Source organism: Thermobia domestica, chromosome 2 (genome assembly GCF_964235325.1).
Source record: "Thermobia domestica chromosome 2, izTheDome1.hap1.1, whole genome shotgun sequence".
NCBI classification, from domain to species: Eukaryota; Metazoa; Arthropoda; class Insecta; order Zygentoma; family Lepismatidae; genus Thermobia; species Thermobia domestica.
The window spans coordinates 182,606,078-182,629,526 of record NC_137455.1 but is presented as its reverse complement, the minus strand read 5'-3'; the positions used below and the strand labels follow the sequence as shown (position 1 = coordinate 182,629,526).

General features: G+C 35.3%; 1 protein-coding gene across 7 annotated transcripts in view; it reads right to left on the bottom strand.

Moving 5' to 3' along the window:
* Window positions 1-23,449, bottom strand: part of Nedd4 (E3 ubiquitin-protein ligase Nedd4) — a 123,932-nt gene that overhangs the window by 20,107 nt on the left and 80,376 nt on the right. For all 7 annotated transcript variants that reach the window (XM_081748175.1, XM_081748177.1, XM_081748181.1 and 4 more), the window contains 4 exons: window positions 20,800-20,858; window positions 15,274-15,339; window positions 11,913-12,142; window positions 2,933-3,054 (listed from right to left, as the gene is read on the bottom strand). In XM_081748175.1, the coding sequence (XP_081604301.1) occupies window positions 2,933-3,054; window positions 11,913-12,142; window positions 15,274-15,339; window positions 20,800-20,858 (477 nt within the window). The remainder of the gene's footprint in view (window positions 1-2,932; window positions 3,055-11,912; window positions 12,143-15,273; window positions 15,340-20,799; window positions 20,859-23,449) is intronic.

Genomic DNA, 23,449 nt, shown 5'->3' with positions numbered 1-23,449 from the left:
ACTAGCATTTCTCCGTTTTTTTCTGTACTTAGAAGGTAAATTCTGTACCACCAGACATGTCAACTCTGACGCGAAGTCGTAGCAGTTGTAGTAGCATTAGCAGTGGTCGTTGTAATAATAGTAAATTAGTAGTAGAAGTAGTAATAGTAGTAGTATTACAGTACTTTGCAGTCTTGAATAAAGAGTCAGTTTCCCAAACACATTACGATTAACATAGGCTGACAACATTAGTTTCCGATCCGTCTTTCACAGTGTCCGGTTCGGGCCAAATGGGCGCACCCGGCTCGTGCAGGGCTCTGACGGAAAGTGAAGGTAAACCTGCTGCACATACCAGTGACACTGATCTTTCATTTGATCAGACCAACTATCCTGAACCACACCGACTCACACAAGCGGAGCTACATGACCTGATTAGAAATTTGGAACTACCAAAGAATAAAGATGCGCTCTTAGCATCTAGGTTACAGCAGTGGAACCTTCTGAGGATACAGTTAGGGTATCAACTCTATGCGATCGTCAAAAAGATCTTGCAAAATTTTTCTGCTGCACCGATGAGTTAGTATCTTGCAATGATGTTCCAGGTTTGATGCAGAAACTGAAGATTCTGTACAAAGTAGAAGATTGGAAACTGTTTATAAACGCCTCCAAAACAATCCTTAAGGCTGTGCTCCTGTACAACAGCATCAATCCCTGTTTTCTATGCACCCTTAGGTAACGAAAGTTATCCCATGTTGGAACGCGTTCTGGATCTTATAAAATATCGTGAAGACAAGTGGTTAGTTTGTGGTGATTTTAAGGTGATCGCAATTTTGCTTGGTCTACAGGGTGGCTATACAAAGTACAGTTGTTACATATGTGAGTGGGATAGTCGTCCAAAGAATGTCCATTACACTCAAAAGGAATGGCCGCGACGAACAGCTTTGTTGCCAGGCGAAAAAAACATTTCAAATGTACCTCTCGTGAACCCACAAAGCATTGTGCTACCAACATTGCACATCAAACTTTGACTCATGAAGACATTTGTGAAGGCCATGAACAGGAATGAACGTGCATTGGTGCATTTGGCATACTTGTACCAAAAGTTTCCGCGTCTAAGTACAGAAAAGATTAAGCAGGGAGTCTTTATTGGTCCGCAAATACGCAAGCTATTGCAAGAAGAGGTGTTTGAATCTTGCTGATGAGCTCCATGCGTTGCATTGTTTCCACAATGTTTGTAGCAGATTCTTGGGCAATCACCGAGCCGAAAATTACAAAGAATTAGTAGAAGAATTGCTATCTGCATACGAGAAACTTGGGTGCAATATGCCACTCAAAATGCACTTCCTCCATTCCCACCTTAATGTCTTTCCAGTGAATTGTGGATCTTTCAGTGACGAGCAAGGAGAGCGATTTCACCAGGACATTTCTGCGATGAAAAACATTACAAAGGAAAGTGGTCAGTTTCAATGTTAGCGGATTTCTACTGGATGATTCCAAGAGATGCTCCACATGTTCCTCACAAGAAACAAGCCAAGAGACGACGAGTTTAAAACAGATACTTTAGGTAACTTTTACCAATACAGTTCTTGTCCTGTAGCGCTATATGCAAAATGTTAAGAGTACTATTACACCGATAGTGTGGCAGGAGGACGTTATATTTTTGACGTTCAGTATCCAAACATTTATAAGAGACAACTATTTTTATTTTCGTAATTATGTTAATGTTTGTTACTTTTACCTTTTCAGTTTCATTATCATAGCGTTATATGCAAAATGTAAATTGTTTAATTAGAACTAAATCTGAATTCGGAACATGTGTTTATTGTGTTTTTCGTGTTCAGCTCCCAAAAATTATAAAAGGACGGATATTTCTATTTACGTAATCATTTCAAAGTCTGGTGACTTTTACCTTTACAATTTTATTATAATAGCGTTATATGCAAAAGGTAAATTATACAATTACCACTAAATCTGAGCTAGGAGCATATCATCACTGTCATTTTATTGTCCAGCGTCCAAGAAATTATGAAGAATAGCTATTTTTATTTCCGTAATCATTTCAATGTTTTGTGACTTTTACCTTTACAGTTTCACTATTATAGCGTTATATGTAACATGTCAATTGTATAATCACAAGTAAATCTTAGCCAAGAGCATATTTTTATTGTCAGTTTCGTGTTCAGCGCCCAAAAGTCAATAAAGGATGACCATTTACATTTCTGTATATATAAAAAAAAAATCACTGTTGCACAGTGTTATCATTGTTACCCTGGCCAACATGGTTACTTGGCATGTGTTGGCTACAGATGGTTGGCACACTGTTCGTCAGGACATCTAGCAGACAGAGTCGACTCGCATACAAGGAGGTTGGCGATTTCTTTGGGGCAAATCCAACGATGTCACAATGTATAAGCTCTCATTGCATTACGTAAAGGCTTCGCGCTATACTGCTTTATCGAAGTTAAGAGGTTTTGTATGGTTTTGAAATTGTAATCACTTTTGTGTAGCCACATAACGAATCATTGGGATGAATTTAATTTCACTCATACATCCCTTCCTTGATACTGTAGTTGTCATAATTTCGTAGTAAAAACCAGTCACCAATACACAATTCACACATCAATCTCTTTTCTTTTACTCTTTATTGATGCTGGTACCTATAAAGTCTGACGGAAACCTCGAATAAAATGGATAAGAGAACTAAACGTACAACCCCTGTTTGGAAATCTCCCCTGCATCAGTGAAATAAGAACCTAGGACATTTCATCCTGGATAGTTTTCTGAAGAGAAATGACTTTACTCTGCCTAGCAACTGCTATATTTTATATACGATAATTATATAGATTACTTATATACAAATACACGTAACTCCTAAAATAAACGAATATATACTACGAATAATACCAAGTTAATAGTTTTCACAAATTAACAGCAGAGTAATATATAAATATACCATCTAGAAGTTTCCCATGGTATACAGCCATGCCAGCAATTCTGCCAATAAATCTGAAGTAATTTAAATGTTCTTCATTGCACAGTCCCGAAAATGGGTTGATTTGAAGAGTGTAGTTATCCCTGCAAGAACAAACAAAACAGATTTACCTTAATAATGCATCATTATATTATTAGTAAATATTCCATAAATTAAATCAATTACTACATAATTTAACCTTCACCTCTAGATCAAACCTAACCTAACTTTCCACACCTTTAATTATAGGAAACGATGCTCAATCCTCAGAACGAAGCAGAATGATACTACAAGATTACTCCTATTCATCTTTTCCACAGAAGACTGTAATATATTTAATTCCTTTTCTCGTATCTATTAAAGAGTCGAATAAGCACTCCCGTGTAGTCATCGAATACTCACAAAGTTCTTGCTTTGTTGCAATGACGCCACAACTGGTAGCACATTCCCACTAACTACTCATCCATATAATAACTACTTGCGAAGAAGAAGAAGTCGTTCAGAGCGGAATTCCGCCGAAATTCAACAGAAATAAAGCAATTAACATCAAATGAATTTTAAACACATTTCATTCAGAAGTTTCCTCTTGTAATTAAATTCGAACTGAGTGTATGTTTGAATTGCGGGATTTGTAGATTTGCATTCCTTGAAGGATTAGATTCTTTACAGAATCGGTAGTTATTAGTGAAAGCCGCCGTCAGGCACCAGAGGTTTACTCCTTTATGTACGTAGTTACCGATAACTTCCGACGTCCGAGGAGAAGTGAATTGCCCTCGGTACACATACAAAACAGAAAATCCATTGAATCACTGATCATCAGATCCCCAAAAATAATCATTATAGATTTTGTATATGATGGTTTTTGGATTTAGATTTCTGGGCTTTCGGCATCTATGACCATTTAGCCCATCACGTTTGAGGGATGACGTCCCCGGGCGAGTACACTAACCGGGGAAAGGGAAGGAAGAAAGGATTAGGGAAGGGAGAAAACTGCCTGGGACCTATAAGTTAGGTACCATCCCGGCATTTGCCTGGTATGAATGACGAAAACCCAGGAAAACCTCATTCAGGGTGGCTGGCCTGAAAAAGCGTTTCACACCTTTTCGACCGAGTGCCCCCACCGGGAATCGAACTCAGGGCCGCTCGCACCAAAGGTGAGAGAGTTATCGACTACGCTGCGTGGGGCCACGTGTATAAGATGGGTTTTTGCGAAGTTCAATCCCAAATATTCAAAGGGGATCTTTAATAACTGTCCACCAGATCTCAGAAATGTTTGGGCGCAGAAATTTGAAGTTTGATACAAAAGTACTCCTCGACTCTAGGCTACGACTAAGGGGGAAAAGAAGGACCTGAACTCTTTCTCTCCATTCACTTGATGTACGAAGCTTTTGGGCATATGATTAGTTGGTTGACTTGGAATTTAACATCACTTTATCACTTTTATTCAACAACAATACTAGATCAAACGATGGATACACAGTTTACAGTTGGGATCGGAATAGTACTCGAGTTTATATCCGAGGCAAGCACCCCATCGGGAATCGAACAGGCAATTGGGTATAGTAAAGAAGTTTGCTATTTTGTACAAGTGTTCTCCATGAACCCTAGGCTGTAGGTAAGACGAGTTTTGTGAAATACAATCTAACAAGGTAAAGAAGGGTTGAACATTTTATCACCTATCACCTTATTTCCACAACCTTCGGGCACAGAAAATTGAAATATTGTACAAATGTTCCCCTTAGACTCTACACTACGGTAAAACAGGATTTTGTTAAACTGATCACCAAAGAGAATGGAAAGGGGAAATAAAATGTTCTCTTCATCAGATTTCTGAACTAGTTCGGCCTCAAAGTTGAAATATTGTACTACGAATGCTTTTCCTTATATCGTACATTATACGCAAGACGGGATTTTGAGAAATTCCACTCCGAAGAGTGAGTTGGGGGAGTAAAAGGTTTTCCATTGTCGTTTGTTTTGAACTGCTATGCATCGACCAACAAAATTTGTATAAGAGTATTTTTTATATACAAAATATGAACATATCACGCGATATGGCTCAGTTTCGAGACTGTGAAAGAATATTTTGGTGTGATTTTGGAAAACTCATTTTGAGGTCTAAGAATTTTGAATAATTTACACGAAATGAAAAGAATCTTCCTATTTCGAACGCAGAAAATCTATTTAACTTGATCTCACCTTTGGCAAAACTAATTTAGAACGTCTCTGGAAAAATGTGTCTTGGGGGATGAGAATGGAATAAACACTGGACCTAATCATACGAATTGGTAATGGGTTCGAGAAAACTATTTGACTTGATCTTGATAAGAAAATGTACCAGGTTATCATAAAATAAGTATCGCTGTCCAGAAAACTCTGGAGACGTAACCACTCGACAGAATGCAACCAAACTTGGTAGGAGCATATTTGGGAACATGCAGAAGCGATTGGTGTAGAAAACAAAATTAGTTCCAATTTTCGCCACCCGAGGTAAGTGTGGCGCTGTACACCAAGTAATTGCAGCGTGGAAGAAAAACGACACTAGTGATGCTAAATGACAAGAAAGACTGTAATTACCTCTCCAGGCGCTTACTAACGCCTGCATATGTTTCAGTGATACTGGTTTGAGGGCCACTATGTGCCAGAAGTGAATTGATGGTGATCCGATGTTTGCTTCTTTTTTCTTCGCACACTCTTTGCGTTGTGTTTAAGGGGTCCCGGGTTCAATTTCCGATGAAGACACGAAACCGTGTAGGTCTCGTCCTTAGAACGCCATCACCATCTCATAGGTACTAGTCACCATACATTTTCCTTGCGTAGGGACTTCCACATCATCATCATCGCTCATAACACATTGCTACACCACGGGGTTATTAATAGGAGTACAAATCAATGCCACGCGTCGCACGGGAGCATAATTACGGCCTTTCTTTCATTGAATATCAATATCATTTGTCTTCCATACCACATTCACCGTATTTAACACTGAACAGAAACACAATAGCCTCTGGAGATGAGATTTGACACTAATCTTCTCCTGGAATTTTGGAGAAAGCTTGCATTTTAGGGACCACAGAAAAGACTAACTTTTAACTTCGTTTTTGGAAGATATCCAAGAATTTTAAAGAGACGCTTCAACTCAAAAGACCACTTTCCCGTAAATCCGCCACTGACCACGGGATATTAATAACATTAGTAATCAATGCCACGAGACCGACAGGAGTGGTAATTACAGCCTTTCTTATCATTTAGCATCACTAGTATCATTTTTCTTCCACGCTGCACTTACTTGGTGTTGTACAGTGCCACAATTACCTCTGGTGGTGAAAACTGGAACTAATTTTGTTTTCTAAATCAATCGCTTCTGCATTTTTCCAAATGTACTCCTACCAGGTATTGCATTCTGTCAAGTGGTTACGTCTCAGAGTTTTCTGAACAGCGATACTTATTTTATGATAACTTGATATTTATGGGTGATTGTATAAGGACTTTACATAATTCCTGTTAAAACTTGTGTCAACAAGTACCCTAAAACCAAGAAAAAAGTTTACATACCCTAAATTTAAAAAAAAAATGTGGCATGAATATGCCTGGAAATGCCAGATGGACTAAAGAAGACTTCACATTGTTCGGTCTAGGCTATTGACGGTAAGATAAGAGGTATCGACATGCTGCAACTTATGAACTACGAAGCCCAGGAAGTGGAACACACAAGACGCTTAGTGTGAAAGATACACACTTCACAGAAAGTGTTCAGAATGTCCACCATTGGTACGTATACAGGCTTCGATGCGAGATGCAAGAAGGCAGAAGCACGTTCCTATACGCCTGGTGTACTACAAATATACTTTTGCACCAGGTCTGTATGTGCTGAGTGAGCGCGGAGGTATCTGCGATGGATTCGCCATACACGAAAGACTGCCCTCACACATAGATCAGGACAACGAAACGAAATGGCCACAGAATATATTCATCTCTTCCGATCCAAAAATAGAAAATGTCTCATTAAGACGCTCACGGATAAACGTAGGAATTCTCCATCATGCATAAAATACATGTACGCACAAGTACGTGCGTGAATATTCTCTTAATACCGAGTACTATGTCTTGTACTGCTCTTGATCACGTCTAGTGTAAGTAGTTTTTGGGACACTAAAGTCTGCATGTACAACACTCTTCTTTAAGTTTGACCTTGATGTTGCTCACTATTGTCCGCTAGGATTTAGTCTTCAGTCATCTAATGGCTTACCGCAATATTACTTAACACATATTCATATGACGTTTTTCTTGCTAGAGTCACAAGGAACCTATCACCTTAAATTACCCTCATTATTTCAGGGTCATCCTGTATACCTTTTAAATACTTTATATTATTCTTTCATAGAATGGTCATTAATAATAATAACTTTTCGATAGTGCATGTCTAGTCTTAAAGGAAAGTATACAAGAGATTTAACTGAAATATTTGACTATACGTATATAGAAAACAAAGTATTATTACAGAACGTATTTTCTTTCGGACTGTATTACATGTTCATCAGGAAAGTAAATTGTAATCTTTTCTAGAAAGTCCTCATTACAAACTAATTGGACATTTATATATGTCTTCAAAATATAGATGATCATTTGAAGATAATTTTATCCTCACACGAACACTTTCAGGTTAGTATTGTGACTTTTCTTATGTTCAACTAGAAATTAATCATTATTTCATCTATATTATGATCACACTTTGCACCATCAGCTCTAAATAAATATTGTTTACTACGCATACTAAAATATTTTGAATGACATTCGCACAGTATCTCCAATGAAACACACACTACACACACACACACACACACATCATTATATATATATATATATATATATATATATATATATATATGCATACTACTCTTGAGGGCTGATGTTTACACTTATTTTGGTTATATTTTAAAACAGGTTTTGAATGCAATTAAAAATGTCTGATGTAAATTTTCCTCTTCCTTTTTTTCATCCATCATGCAGGGATGAAAAATGAGAATAAGGTTACCACTTTAATCTACTTCCTTGTTGCCATAATAGCTAACACCTCTTCACTTTTACTACTTGTATCTTCTTCACCTGGAACACCTTGACTAATATGTTACGTTACGTACGTTACATAATTAAATGTGCTTGGACTGAATTTCGGAATTACTTCAGCTATCTTCCGAAGTATATACTGTATAACTCTATATTACTTTTTACAATTGACAAAGCGACACAATACAGAGTTCCGTAACAAATACAGTGATAATATTACCTTGTTACCTTTTGTACAAATACTATGAGAAATACATTTATTGTAACTTCAAAATGGATAAGATTTTGTTTCTGAACTGTAAATGTGATCTTTTATTTAAAAGAATAAATAAACATATAAATAAAAGTTCTTCCGTATCCAAAGTTGGCATGCATGCTTTTTGTGCGCGCGATTCCGAATTCGATCCCCATCTTTCTGTCCGAATGGGAAATAACGTGGTTAAGATCCCAAGTCTAGCTGTAGTTTGAGAGAAAATATAGCTCTGGCAATGAAAGAAGCAGCTTCAAATAAAAATAACATCTCCACATTGAGATCCTATTAATAAAATAATCTGTTGACAACATTCGGCGTTCTTTCATAATTGTATATTTAATGGGCAAATGATGTGTAAGCGCATTTTAAAATCTTACAAAATGTGTATGCTATAAAGCATAGCATCAAAAGGCAGAGACTTTTTAAATTTAAGTCTGTACATTCTGATAACCACCGTTCATGTATTTGAATGATATTTCATCTTCCCACTTTCTTTTAATGCTTACAGTATATACACATTATTTTATACTGAATTCTACTAATTCACTAAATCCCATACTGATATGATAGCTTAATTCTACATATTTAAGGCTGAATTAGAGGAAACGACACAATAACTGCTGTTGTGAGTGAAAATTGTTTTTATAAAATGTCTTTTATACATCTTGTAATTTTTTATTATTTATTAATTTATTTTTAATAAAAGAGCTTCTGATTTAAGAATGCATACTACTGAGTCTGGCATTTCAGAAAAGCCATAAATATTATGTTAAATTAAGACTTCCTTCTAAATATAAATGTACACGTTTCCACATAGTATCTAATTATCTAACAGGAATACCAATGTAAAGTGCAGTAACTATTTTAAAACAACGTGCAACTATATTTTGTAAAAGCTGTTAACAAAGACATTGATAGTTATACAACACAACAGCCTACATAACATCACAAGTGAAACGTACTACGTCGTGCTGAAACATTAAAGGCAATTACTTCACTAAATAAAATACAGTTTACACTTTAAAATGTGAAATATTCGTCCAAAATAGTGGACAAATCTTGCTATTTAAAATCTAAATAGGACTGACACAGAAAACTCATACGACTATCTTAATAAACAAGACTATCTTAATAAACAACGTGAGTCTCCTTCACTGCCACAATAATTGCCCTGTATTACCCTTCAGATTATTCAATCTTTTAAGGAAATTTTATTATTGTTATTACGATTCACAACCACTCCTTTTTTGTTTCTCAGTCCCCATTCTATTTGTATACAAGTTGCTTTTATATATTTAATGGGTAGAAGTAATGCCTAATTTACATAATCTACTTACAACCATTGTTATATGTAACACACACACATCAACATGAATTGTTATTTTTTTTAAAAAAAGAAACAGAACTATTTGCCTATATGTCTCAAAAACATAAGGATTAATCACAAAGCGGTGTATTTTGGCAGTTACTCAGAAAAGTTACTCTGAGGCGGCTAGTTAAACATACAGCAACAAGGAAGTAAAGAAAGAAAAAAATAAGATTCTGACGGCTAACAAATTCACGTACCATGAAAACTGTAATTATATATGTTATCCTCATATATTATACGAAGTATGGTAATCTCAATAACGAATAAAATTCTTGACAGACCAGCTCATTATTTTATTATTTCTTTTACTTCAGACGTCATTAGCCATCTCTATTCACTGAAATATTTCTTAAGTACCTATACAAGAGAAAAATGTGTCCCTATGATAAAGACAAAGCTGCATAACAATATACTACACACCAGATTATTATTATTATTATTATTCAAAAATAAACCAACCATCCAACACTAAAGGGAGTATGTAATAGAACAGCAAAATTAACATGATACGAAGATTACTAAGGAGACTTAATCACTGAATCTGGCTCTATAAAAACTACAAGTTTTTGAATTTCCATGTAAGTCAAATACTATATGATGGAATATGTATTAATGAGGTTTCACTTTCAATTTTCGAAGTTGAACATTTTAGCCCATAGTGTCCTCAATTTACCTCATTGCTCAAACCTGAAATAAATATTTTATACTGAAGCTCTGATCACTTTGTTTCAACGTATCACTTACTGGTACATGTGAGCGCCTCAAAAGTTTAGTGATTTAACTCAGACTTGAGAATACAGTATGTCTACAACAAATCAAAAAGTAAAGACTACGCAATTGCAATTAAGATTAGACAATAAAGCGATTACATTGATGTAGTTGAAATATACATTTCGATCACATGTTTCTTCAAATCACAGTCAAATTTATTTCTCAAGTTCAACACATATTACTAGAAAATCCCACGATACATTTACTTCAACTTAGGTAAGAACTGAACTGTCAATTTTATTTACACTATTGGAGAATAATGAAATTTACATGCGAAACTGAAATTAGGAGTTCAGGTTTATTTATTTATTTATTATTACTATTATTATTATTTATTTTATTTATTTATTTTTATTTTTATTTATTTATTTATTGTATAGCTGAACGGCGTAGCGCTTTATGGCTTAGGGTACCGTGGTTGGGTAACGGAGACGCTGCGAAATGACCCTATATGTTAGAATATCACATCACACGGACTGAAGTTTAACGTATATTTTAGCATCGAAACGATATTTAACCTACTTAAAGTGGGATCCAACATCTACTTTGGCCTGTACCCGTGCCAAATATTCCTACTGAGAATTAAATATGGACCACGAGGGGAAAAAAAAAGCCACTTGGATATGAAGGGGAACAGAATTTTAATAGAGATTAGGCCAATGCTGTCACTGGTGATGCAGAAAAAAACTGACACAAGAACAGAGAGAGAGAGAAACAGAATCTTGATATAGTTTTTAATTTCGCATTTCTAAGGTAAATTTCTTCTTCTAAATTTAGAAATTTAAAGTTCGTCTTTCGAGTGAACTGTTTCGGAAAGATAGGAAAAGAATATATTCAGCTTTCCATTAGGTTAAATTCTAACACCAGGTTGGTGAATAAATTACACTTAAAGTTTTAAATCACGATGGATGGTTTTACTAGTAATATGTTAAACCTTATACGTGATCTGAATCAGCAACAAACTTTCGGACTTCCATAGGCAAACCCAACCGCAACCATGCATATTAACGCAATAAATTGTATAAGGGAGCAAACATTGTTACCTATGTGGTGCGTCAAGGGTTATTATTTTCCTATTATATATTTACCAAACCAATCATTTTCCTCCGTATTGCTCCTTGAACTGTTGCTGTAATTCCGCAACACTAGATTCAGCACATTTCACTAAGCATCCACCTAGTCCAATGTTAATGAAAGTGGAACGGAATTTACAGCTCGTACTTAAGTACAAGAAGAAGAAATGAATTAAGCAGCAGTGAAGGCGTAATCCAGAGGACTACATGATTAAATAGGAAGTGAATTTTGCAAAATATACAGCAGGAACATGATTATCCTTGACGCACAACATAGGTAACAATATTCTTTCTTCTGTACAAACATGTTACTTTTTTAGCTACTCGAAACTATCAGGTATTTTCTGCCAGCCAAACTTCTCGTTTAGTTAACTTTCATGAATACTAAGTAACATCTGAAAGTACGTTTGAGAACATGATTATTATACTTACATTGCTGAATATTCGAATAATCCATAATAAGGATTAAACATCTCCTTGGATAGCAAGAAAAACCACTCTCTGGCTAATCCTCCGTAATCGAGTCCAACCTCTCCTTCGAATTCAACCCACAACTTAGTTTTTAGTAACTCCACTCTATTTACACTACTAATTATTCGATATGAGTCTTCAAGGATATGTTGTCTTCTAACCTTGATCTCAAACTTGTTAGGAACATTGCTCTAAAGAAAAATAATATGAAAATGATTATAATCTTTAATATCATTTAAAAAATCTTAAAATGGTTATATTCTTAAATTTAGTTCAAAATGCAACAATATGATATAAATTACTTATGTAACATTACATATGAGATTATTGTTCTTTAAAATATACTGATCCAACTTCTATTGTTAGTTAATCACTAAGAATTGAAAATATAATTGCTAATTTAAAAAGTTTGACCAAATAAAATGTGATAAATTATTATTCTGAAACATTGTCAATATTCACGGTTACACGGAGATTTTGACTTCTGTAATCAAGAGAGTAATTTATAGCTTTACCCGGAATTAAATCTACAAAACCTGTTTTGTTCTATTACGTTAACATTTCTAAGAGGCGTGGTTTCCTTTATTTACCGATATTGCATAATTCTAGCTCCCAAAATATGTACTGCCATTCTGGGCCTCACAGCAACATACAATAAATCATGTTAGAAAATGAGTATGGTCTATTCACTCGGTTCTTCTCAATCAATTATTGAAAGTGAAACATATGAAACAACTAAAAGTAAAAAGTGTTCTAATTGCTCCGGGTCTATCCTATTACTATATATATATTATCATCATAGGTATTCTGCCATTACTAGCAGGTCACTTGCCGTAACTAAGAGCTTCCATGCTCCACGGTCTTCCGCAAACCTCTTTTCGTCTTCACGTAGGATTTTTCTGTTTGTTATCGTATATCAATTGTAGTATACTTCGCCCCTCCCTTTCTTTACTGTCACCATATCCTCTAGCACGTCCCTCATTATACAGTTCCTTCGTAGCGAATGTCCCAACCAGTTTCTTTTCCTATTCTCAATAATGTCTAAAATTTTTGCGCAGTGTCCGTGTTTTTGCACCATACAGTACAATACTCCACATGAAACATTTTATGAGTTTTTTTCTCAACTTTTTATTCAAGGTCCTACAAAATAGTATTTTCTTCCTCCTAAAGGCTTCTTTCGCTATTCCTATCCCTGCTTTTATTTCATATTCACACTTCATATCATCACTAATAATACTACCGAGGTATCGAAAACTAGTCAGCTGTTCTATTTTCTCCCATTCTACTTCTATATATGACACCGACCGCTTTGTTCCGATCACCATGGCTTTTGACTTTTTCACATTTATTTTCATCCCATATTCTTCACAGACCTTCAACTTTTCTAACATCTTATTGATTTTCTCTTCAGATTCCGCAACGAGCGTCATATCATCTGCAAATCGTATACACTAATTATTCTACATCCTACTGAAACGCCGTCTTCATTATGTAGGTCCTTTTTCAGTATCTCTACTAGACAGATATTAAGTATTGTTGGTGAGAGAGAGAATCCCTGTCGAACTCCTCTTCCAACTGTACTCTTCTCTGTCATTTACTTTCCTATTCTAATTCTCACTTGTTGGTTCATATATAAATTTATGAGTGTTTCTGATCTATAGTAATTATTTTCACAAAGTACAGTATCGAAACCTAGCGCAAGTGGATGGAACTACTGATCATATAGATACATTGGATCTCAGTTATCCGTGCCAGGTGTGGTGAACGTTGGTGTTGAGGAATGCTGCCGAACATCGATTCCTACTGGAAAGGTTACATAATGGCGCTTTCAGATGCTATATACACTGATAATGCCATAATCAAGATGTGCTGGGAACGTAGTTTCGCTGTGATGAAAAATGGCATAGCAAATGTGTTAGAAGAAGTAGGAAAGGCGAGGAGTGGAGCGATTTCTGTAGGTTAAGAAACAAGCCAAACCCGTCTTGCTACGATACACCAGATACTATTCGGAAAGTGCAAGTTTTCGACATAGAGAAAAGTATTGAACCCACTCACATAGAAAGGTATTGAAAATCATTTTGGAACATCCCCACGACAACTCGTACCATAATTCATCGTGATTTACGGTAGGAGAAGCGTTGAAAGGAATGCACTCAGGAACTCTTGCCAAAACACATTACCGAATGTCACACTAACTGCTGAAGGCTCCACGAGCACCACCCAGCCAACCAGGTGAAAATACGATATCACATTGGATGAGGTATATGTTTACCTCAATGACTGTAAAGGCTGCGTGGTAGTTTATGTTATAATCCTTGCTAGTTTATGTTATAATGAAAGTTAAAGATATGCCGTGTCGCAAAAAAATGCCGACTTATTCTAATTGTCAGATCAACGCCCTCACACTAATTTATCGACGTGACATTTCTCATCAGTATAGGAGGAGGGCACGGCTGCATCAAGGCAGCGCATCGAACCATACTCGAAAGAAACGAATGTTCTGTACGGCCATAACAGAATGTTCATACGACACATTGCAGCATTTATCTGACTAAAGAAGCACGACCATTGCCTCATTAGGAGAGTTAGCAACACAATAAAAGGAAAACTTTAATCACTTTTCCAAACATGTATTTTATCGAGACACTTCACTCCTTTATTATGAGGAAGTAAATATTACATATAATGCTATAAGAAACAAATCCTAACGTTTTAATGGAAAATGGGTTTCTTACCAGTGAAAACGTAATGATACACACTGAAAAAGGTACAATATAAACTCTTTTGCTAAATGGTGCATTAGATAGCGCGGAAAAGAAGGAAGATACGAAAAAAAAAATAAAGAACTGAGGAATGGCTATGAAGTGCCCAGGTGGATGCCATGTTGAAATGCTAAGACACGTGATAATGTTACCTCGTTGAAAGTAGGGAGAGGTTAAAAAGAAAGATAAAACTAATCGGGCGGGAGGGTTGTTAAGAGCACAAGAGAGGTAGAAACGAATAAATGAAGAATAACATTTATATATCAATACACGTAGTACAGGGGAAAAGAACTGAACATTAAAAGAAATAAAAAAAATACAATAATTAATGAAGACAATAATACGAAAAATAATTATAATTAAAAATAATTTATCTACATGTGGATAAAATAATTAAAAATAAAATGAAGAAAATGACAAAGAGAAGATTTAAAAAAGTGTTTAAGAAACGGAGTGAATGTTGTGAAAGAAACGGTTTATTATAATATTTACATTTCTGTGATAGTATAAAGATTTAAACTAATTTGAAATTATCAAAAAAATTATTACATAATACTTACAGGTTTTCTCAGCTGAGATTTGAGGTATTCATACTTTCTCTTGTAGTCTCGGGAATAAGGTACAGCCTGTAAAATAACCATGCATTAATTATTCCAGCTCTCATACTTAACATTTAGTAAGGTAAAACGTATTTAAATTACGATTGTTCATGTGGTGTATAGATTGATCATTTCTTCAATTATATCTAACGAAATTACTTACAGTAATGCTATTTTTCATCTACTTGCATAATTTCAACTCGTTTAATCATCCATCCAATATCACAAACATTGTCTAAACCTATTTTGACATACTTTACTGATACAACTGAAAAATCAATTCAAAGTTAAGCACACGTTATTTCCTTTATCTCATTCTTCATTATGTAGTTTTATATTTGTCATAACAATGTTACAGTGATCCTCATGGTAGATTATGTTACAGGTGGACTACGTTACAAGAGAGATGAGGTCTCCAACCATCCGGAGATGCGGTTAGATTATACGCAGAAACTGAAAATCAATTAAAATATACACATATTTGTGTGAAATCAGCCAAAAGATACCTGTAGCATCTCAATCGTGCCACGCGAAAATCGGCCTTACTGTGTACAGATAGTGCACTCTTGTTTACGGCTGTCTCGTTAACGTTTGCAGATTGTCAATAATAGAGTTATTTATGTAACAATAAGTATGTTCAATAAATGTTATTTATTACAATAAATATGATTACTATGAGGAATCCGAAACAAGATGGTTCAGTTGAAATAGAAACCTTTTGATTCTCTTACGTTTGAAGAAAAGCCTAAAATGAACAGCAAAGTGGTCGAGGGCTTATTATATTTGTTTGCATTCATGAAACGCAAAATTCGAGTTTGAGTTTGCAACAATCGACATAGTAATTACTAATTATGATTACTTGTATTTGTTTGCGTTGCGTTGTGATCGCAGATTTGAATAAACTTGCTATTTAATTAGGTACCGAAAGAAAATGGCGAAACCCAAATAATTAGTGCAACTTTTTCTTTTTTTATTAACCTAGAGAGGCGTGAAGAGCGACCAAGGAGGGCACGCTATTAACAGAAATAAACTACATTTATTTACAACTAGCTGAATATACCCATTCTTCGCATGGGGGCTCTATTTGGATGTCAATGCCTGTGGGAGTATTACCATTTATTTCAGCGACAGCGAAAACTGTGGATTTGACATTAATATCGGTCATTTTGTACTTTTTTTTTTTTTAAGTCTCGGTATCCCCCTCCCCCGCTGACCCCCGGCCCGATACAATGGTAGCCGAATTTGAAAGTCATCGCTAATGGAAGTATCACCATTGATCTCAGCGACCGCGAAAACTATGGATTTGACACTAATATCGGTAATTCTGGATTACTTTTACATGTCTCGGTATCCCCACCCCACCCGGTGACCCTCGGCCCGCAGCCAAATGGGGTGAATTTGGAAGTTAATGCGATGGGAGTTTCACCATTGATCTCAGCGACCGCGAAAACTATGAATTCGACACTAATATCGGTCATTTTCTACTTCTTTTACATGTCCCGGTAAACACCACCTTAAGACCCCTGGTTCGAATTTTGACAAAAATGTTTCGCCTTAGTCTGGGGCCTGGACCAAGGTACCCGTGACCAAAATTTCGTAACTCTAGGTCTATTCGTCTGGTCCCCAGGCCACAGACAGACAAACAAACACACACACAAGCAAACTGTATTTTATTTATATTAGATTACAACTATTACGAACTTTATACCTTTAAAAAAAAATAATAAAAAAATAAAAAAAAAAGTTAAAATACCGTACAAACTCGAAATAATTTATTAAGCAAGAACTGCATTAAGAACAAAATTGGTAAAAACTAATACTACACTACAATGATTTCCAGTTCTGTTGAAAATAAATTGGTAAGAATTATCATCATTACTATCATTATTACTGCTGCATCTCCGTTTCAACCGGTTTCAGCTTACTAATCTGACGGCCCTCTCTGGCAAATGCAGATTATTTGAAGAGTTTTGTAAAGAACTTCCTGACCATATGATAGGTGTCTAATATTATTGATTTTTGAAGGTTTATTAAGAGATTTTTTGCGTTTATATGTTCGAGTTGCGTCACAGTACTTTTAGGGATAACTGCCGTAGTTGAGATAATGATCTGTTTCGTTGTAAATTTCTGACATTTCTGTAACTTTTTGATTTCGTCTGTCAGGTCTTTATATTTGCTTCTTTTCGTACTGAATGTTGTACGTATGTTATGAGTGAATGGTACTTATTATCATTATTATTATTATTAACTAACTCTATGGCCTATGGAGCCCAAAGGTTATAGGCCGCGCTCACAAAAGCTCTCCATTGACTTCTGTCCTTAGCTAACTAGATCCAGTTTCTACTATGTATTCCTATTTCTGCGAGGTCCATCACAATATTATCCTCTCATTTGCGCCTAGGTATTCCTAATGGTTGATGTCCGATTGGATTTCCAGTTAAAATTTGGAAAGCGTACCTACTTTCTTTTATTTTATTTTGGCTACATGATCTGTCCATCTGAACCTCCTAGACTTGATGACCCTAGTAATGTTTGGTAAGAGGTATAAATTATGAAGTTTCTTATTATGAAGTTTCCGCCATTCCCCATGCCCGTCCCTCTTGGGTCCGAATATTCACCTCAGGATTTTATTCTCCAATACTTCCAGTCTACGCCCTTCCCTCTGAATAAGCGATCATATTTTGCCACTTATAACAAAACAGGCATGATAATCGTTTTAAAGGTTTTATCCTTCAAATTTCTCAACGAATTCGCGAAAACAAAAAGTTTGAACTGAATAATAACACGAATTCCAAGATTTCAGTCGACATTTAATTTTTTTGTAGACATGGTTTTGATTTGTTAATATTGATCCTAGATATTTGCAAGTATCCAGATTGTCGAAGGTATTATTTGATTTTTGCCATATACCCATAATTTGCAGTATTACGATTCCGGCGAATTTCCATGTATTTAGTTTTCTCTGCATTTACTTCTAAACTTATGGCCCTGCAAGCGTTTAATAAAACCTATACATTTCTTTTATTGTTCTCCTACCCATCCCTATCAAATTTACATCATCAGTATACACTATAACTTGGTTAAGACCATTCAGCTCTAGGTAATTGTTACTATCTTTGATTTTCGTTATAGTATACTCCTGAACAAAGTTAAATAATAATGGCGACAACGCATCTCCTTGTTTCAGGCCTTTGTCGACGTGAAAGCTAGTCAAGTATTTTCCCACTCGTACTTTACTTTGGGGTTCATTTAAACACATCATTGATCTGATTAGTTTTTTCGGTATTCCAAATTCTGTAAGAATGGTGTACAATGTTCCTCTCCTAACCGAGTCGTAGACCTTTCTAAAATCAATAAATAATTGATATATCGGGATACTGTATTCCCATTTCTCTTTGAATATTTGTTGAATATTAAATATCTGGTCGATAGCTAATCGATTTCGTCTAAATCCGCATTGATAATCTCCAATAATTTCATCTTCATATGGGATCAATATGCAATGTTTGAGAGAATTTTATACGATGTTGACAGAACAAAATACCTGGATAATTTTACAATCAGTTTGTCGCCTTTTTTGTGAATTGGAACAATGATTGATTCTTTCCACTCTTGTGGCAATTCCTCCTTGTTCTAGATAAGGAGAATGAGTGTGTATTTTGTACAGTAAGGGACACTTCTGGATGGTACACCCATATGGAAATTTACGGCAAAAGTGTACCATCTAGAAGTGTCCCTTACTGTACAATTTTTCCCTCGAACTAAAATTAACTCAGTCGGAATTTCGTCTACACCCAGAGATTTGTGTTTCTTTAATTTCTTTACAGGAATTTCTGTCTGGTTAGGCTCTGGAATATACGTTGTGCTGTGTGTATTTCCTTTTCTCCACAAACATTAGTTTTTGGCTGTGTTAAGCAAATCGTCAGAGAAATCTTTCCATTTTTTCAAAATGCTATCTGTATCAGTGAGGATTGTTCCGTGGCTTTCTTCAATATATGAGCGCGAGGTTGATAGCCTTACTTAAATTGTCGATGCCCTTATATATGTTCCGAATGTTTTTGGTTTTACAATTCTTCATTAATTTTAGCTTCAAGTTCATTAATTTTAGCTTACAAAAAATCGCGTTTCTTTGTTCTAAAAGTTGGGAACTTCCCGCCTGATGTCAATGACATTTTGTGCGATTGTATCGTTCGGATTTTGTAGCCAATGCAGTTTGGCCTGTTTTCTCTTTTTCACTAGTTTAGTAAATTCCTGGTCTAACCATGATTTGCACCTATGTATTCCCCAATTTTTCTTTTGCTGAAATTTTAATGCCATCCCTAATTTTAAGCCAAGTATCCTCAACACAATTATTATTATTATTATTATTATTATTATTATTATTGAAGATCTGGGAAATCAACGCTACATTGAATTCGCCGAAAAAGGGTCAGAGCAACTAGTAGCAAGAAGAAGGGGGATGTGAAGTATGAAGTTTTAAGAAAGAGGGCGCCAACTAAACAACATTGGGAACCACTGATCTACACCTACATAAATACTACTGGATAAACTGAAGGGCAACTAAACTCACTGATCCACTACACATGTAAATGCAGAGAATAATGGAAGTATTTTTGTTTATGGTACATGTGTTAGTGTCCTGAAGATGGGCTACTGTAATCGGCTTGACTACTCTGGGCTTTTGTAAACTTCCGAATCTTATGGAATGACGCACAATATATTGTCTATACATGTTTTTAAAACTCAATAGATCGGGGGTCCCGGGCCGTTGCCGGGTTCGCTCTATACGATGACCGCCACTGAACGTTTGCTTTATCTTTCTTGAGAGTGTTACACCAAGTATTTTATTCGTCTGAAATTTAACTTAAACTGAGAAAATACCGAAACAACAAAAACAGCTAAATAGTAACACTGCAGATATTAGTTTTTGCAGAATAATTATATTACTTCGGACGTAATTCTGATTAATTTTAACGTAATACGTAGTGTGTATTTCACGAAAGTATGAGTTTTGCAATGGAAAGTTTCATTGAAAAAACAAATACATAATGAAAAAATGCAGTATAACTTTATAATTTAGAGTGTTTCTAAAGTTTCATTTTAAGATTTACTTAAAAGTATTTCTTTCTTGGAATATTTTTCATATATACTGTTAATTTTCTTTATACCAATCTGATAAATACTGTTCTGCTACTCAAAACCTATATTAGGTCAACAACTGAGAACAAAACTTGTTAGTTTGTTTAGTTTAGCGTCCAATTCTGCATCGAGGCTATATGAGACGTAGACCTACAGTTGAACCTAAGATCTGAACCACAAGGAGTCGAATCTGGATCTCCCGCACCAAAGGTGTGTACGCTAACCATACAGCCACGAGGGAATTCAGAGAAAAAACTTTATTAACTCAATAGCGGATACGTAGTTCCTTTTCAAATGAACGCACACATATGATGATTAACATGATACTAGCTACTTATAACTACTTACAGGTCCTGCGATTTGTGGATTCGATAATCTAGGATCCTCCCACTGAGTAGTTCTGGTATCTGCAGGGAAAAATATAAAATACTATAATATTTAGTTTAAAATACATAAAAACTAAAATATTATTACTACTACTACAAACTATTAATAGTAAAACTACAATATACACAACGATATGAGAAAGTTTCACTGATTTTGCTGCTGTTACTGAACTGTAAGTTACCTATATCACTGTGAAGCAATTTAACTGGGTCTGTTACTTTTTCACAGTGATAATTCTCGGCCAAAAGTAAGGGGAGCACATCTCAGCATTTCTCACAAGGCCATGATGATATGACAATAATTCATGGTTTGTTGTGAGTCAAATTGAGTGTTAATTTCTCATCAAGCATGCATCGAGGCTTCATACCAGCTTTTCTGCTATTTAATTTTCTTTCGTCCCTTTCCAGTTCTTTCTCTCCCTATCGGACGAACCGTTTAGCGAATATACTACCCCGACATACGTGAAATGTCACCCTAAAAACTGGTATGTGGCCATTGCTACGTACTAATGCGAAGAAGAATCATTCCTGATGCTTAAGTTAAAACTTGGTGCACCCCAACCTCTTTATATATCACCACGTAAAGCCAATCTTACGTGGCATGGTATTCAGAAAATCATCGATAGTATCACTCATCACATAGTTCATCAAGTAATTTTTTTTTTTTGGGGGGGGGAGGGGTCTATCTGGTCGTTTGTGCAATATAGTTGCAGAGTCAAACATTTTCTATATAGGATTCAAGTCCGGGCATTGTCGGACCACGGCAGAGTTTGAATCCCATTTTTGTCTGTTTCAGCAGATGGTAGTTTTGCCCTATGCATTGTTTTCCTGTTATCCACCAACTGCATGGTGTCTCGCGACAGATCGTCTGTTTCCAAAGAGTGTAATAATCCAACTTGCAACACTTCCATGAATTTCGCCGTATTTATGTATTATTTTTCACCATAAAAAATGCATGTTTTTCGCACGATAGTATCTTTTGCTCCTTACTATGAGAATGAAATTGGTACGCTTACTTCTCTACCACCTTGCGATTTAACTAAATGTTTTAAAGGTCCAATCCCTAATACAATAGCTAAATGCATTCTTTCTCCTTGTAGTTCACACATGACACTACAGAAATATAAAACTTGATAAAAAGAAGGAAATAAAAAACATTCTTTCACAACTTGAAACTTACGACTATTAGCCACATATTTACACAGTACACGAGGTCTGCTACATGTTATTTCGTGACTCATTGGATCCATACCGAACTCTCACCCACACGACATGTGTTAGATTATTCGTTGCGCCTTACTTTTTTTTTTCCATTGATCAGGTAAGACAACAGCAAAAGACTACAATTTTACGTGATTCGACATTCTGCGTTTTGTCTCTCTCTCTCTCTCTCTGTCAAGTGAAGAGGATGAAGTAGGATTTTACACGCAAGACGACCGTTCTAGATTTTTTCATTAATAAAAACTAGGAATACGTTTACAGCTTAAAACTAAATTAAGTTCTTTTCCATTATAGTTCTTAAACAGCTACAGTCAGCGAGATGGATTTGAGTTATTTGCTGTGTTGTCAGTACATTACCTTTATTTCTGGAACTAAACATAATTAAAATTATATTTTCTTTGACAATAAAATACTCATCTTTAGTTCTATACAAAACAGAAAGCACAGTTCAAAATGTCACTATGTCACTACATTTCATTACATAAACAGATAGAAAAATAATGAATACTTTTATACTTGAAAATGTCGAAGATGTGACGAACATTATGAATAATTATGTGATAAATGAAGCAATGGTATATACTAAAATGAACTACAATGAAGTGCAAGGTTTTAGAAGTTAGCAAAACTATTCTTTCTTATATAGTGAAATACGAGTTTCTTCAATAGATACGTAATATTTCATCTTGAAATATGTATCTTGAATTTGATTCTCAACGGAATTTGAAATATGTTAGGAACTTCAAGTCTTGAGAAACTCAACACAAGTTTGACGTCCCGTGGCTATAATACTATCGTCACAAACTGACTAAAGTAGCGATAAATCTAGAGAATAGGCCACTAAACCACTGCCTCTTCCCCGATTTGTTTGAAATCGACGTAACTAACATTGCTACATGTCAGATTTTAGGTCAAAACGTATTTTTCCTTTGCACATATTTCAAAAAGAACAAGTAACGTCAACGTCTCGTTAGCACATTTAGCAACTGGTGAAATTCAATAATATCTAAAATAGCCTACTTTGCTTGTTAAACCCTATTTTTGGAAGAGGCCTCTACATCAAATTTTTTAAATGTTTTTGAATATTTTTCAAGATTTTACAGAATTCTTGTTTGTTATGCACAGGTATTTCTTCTGTTTGATACAAACAAAATTTCATTATGAAGAAAATATTCTACAGAGCCCTTCTAGAATATGTGTTTTTAGTTGATGATGTAGTTCATTTAAGTTAGCGTCTCGTTCAGCAGCGAGACATTGAGACGTGGACTGGGATTCGAACTATATTGGCTCCCTCCGTGAAACTATCCCATTTTTGAAACAAAAAAAAAAATAAGTATAAAAATACGGTAGTTAATTCTTAACTGTAGAGGTTAGAACCAATGTTGTATTAT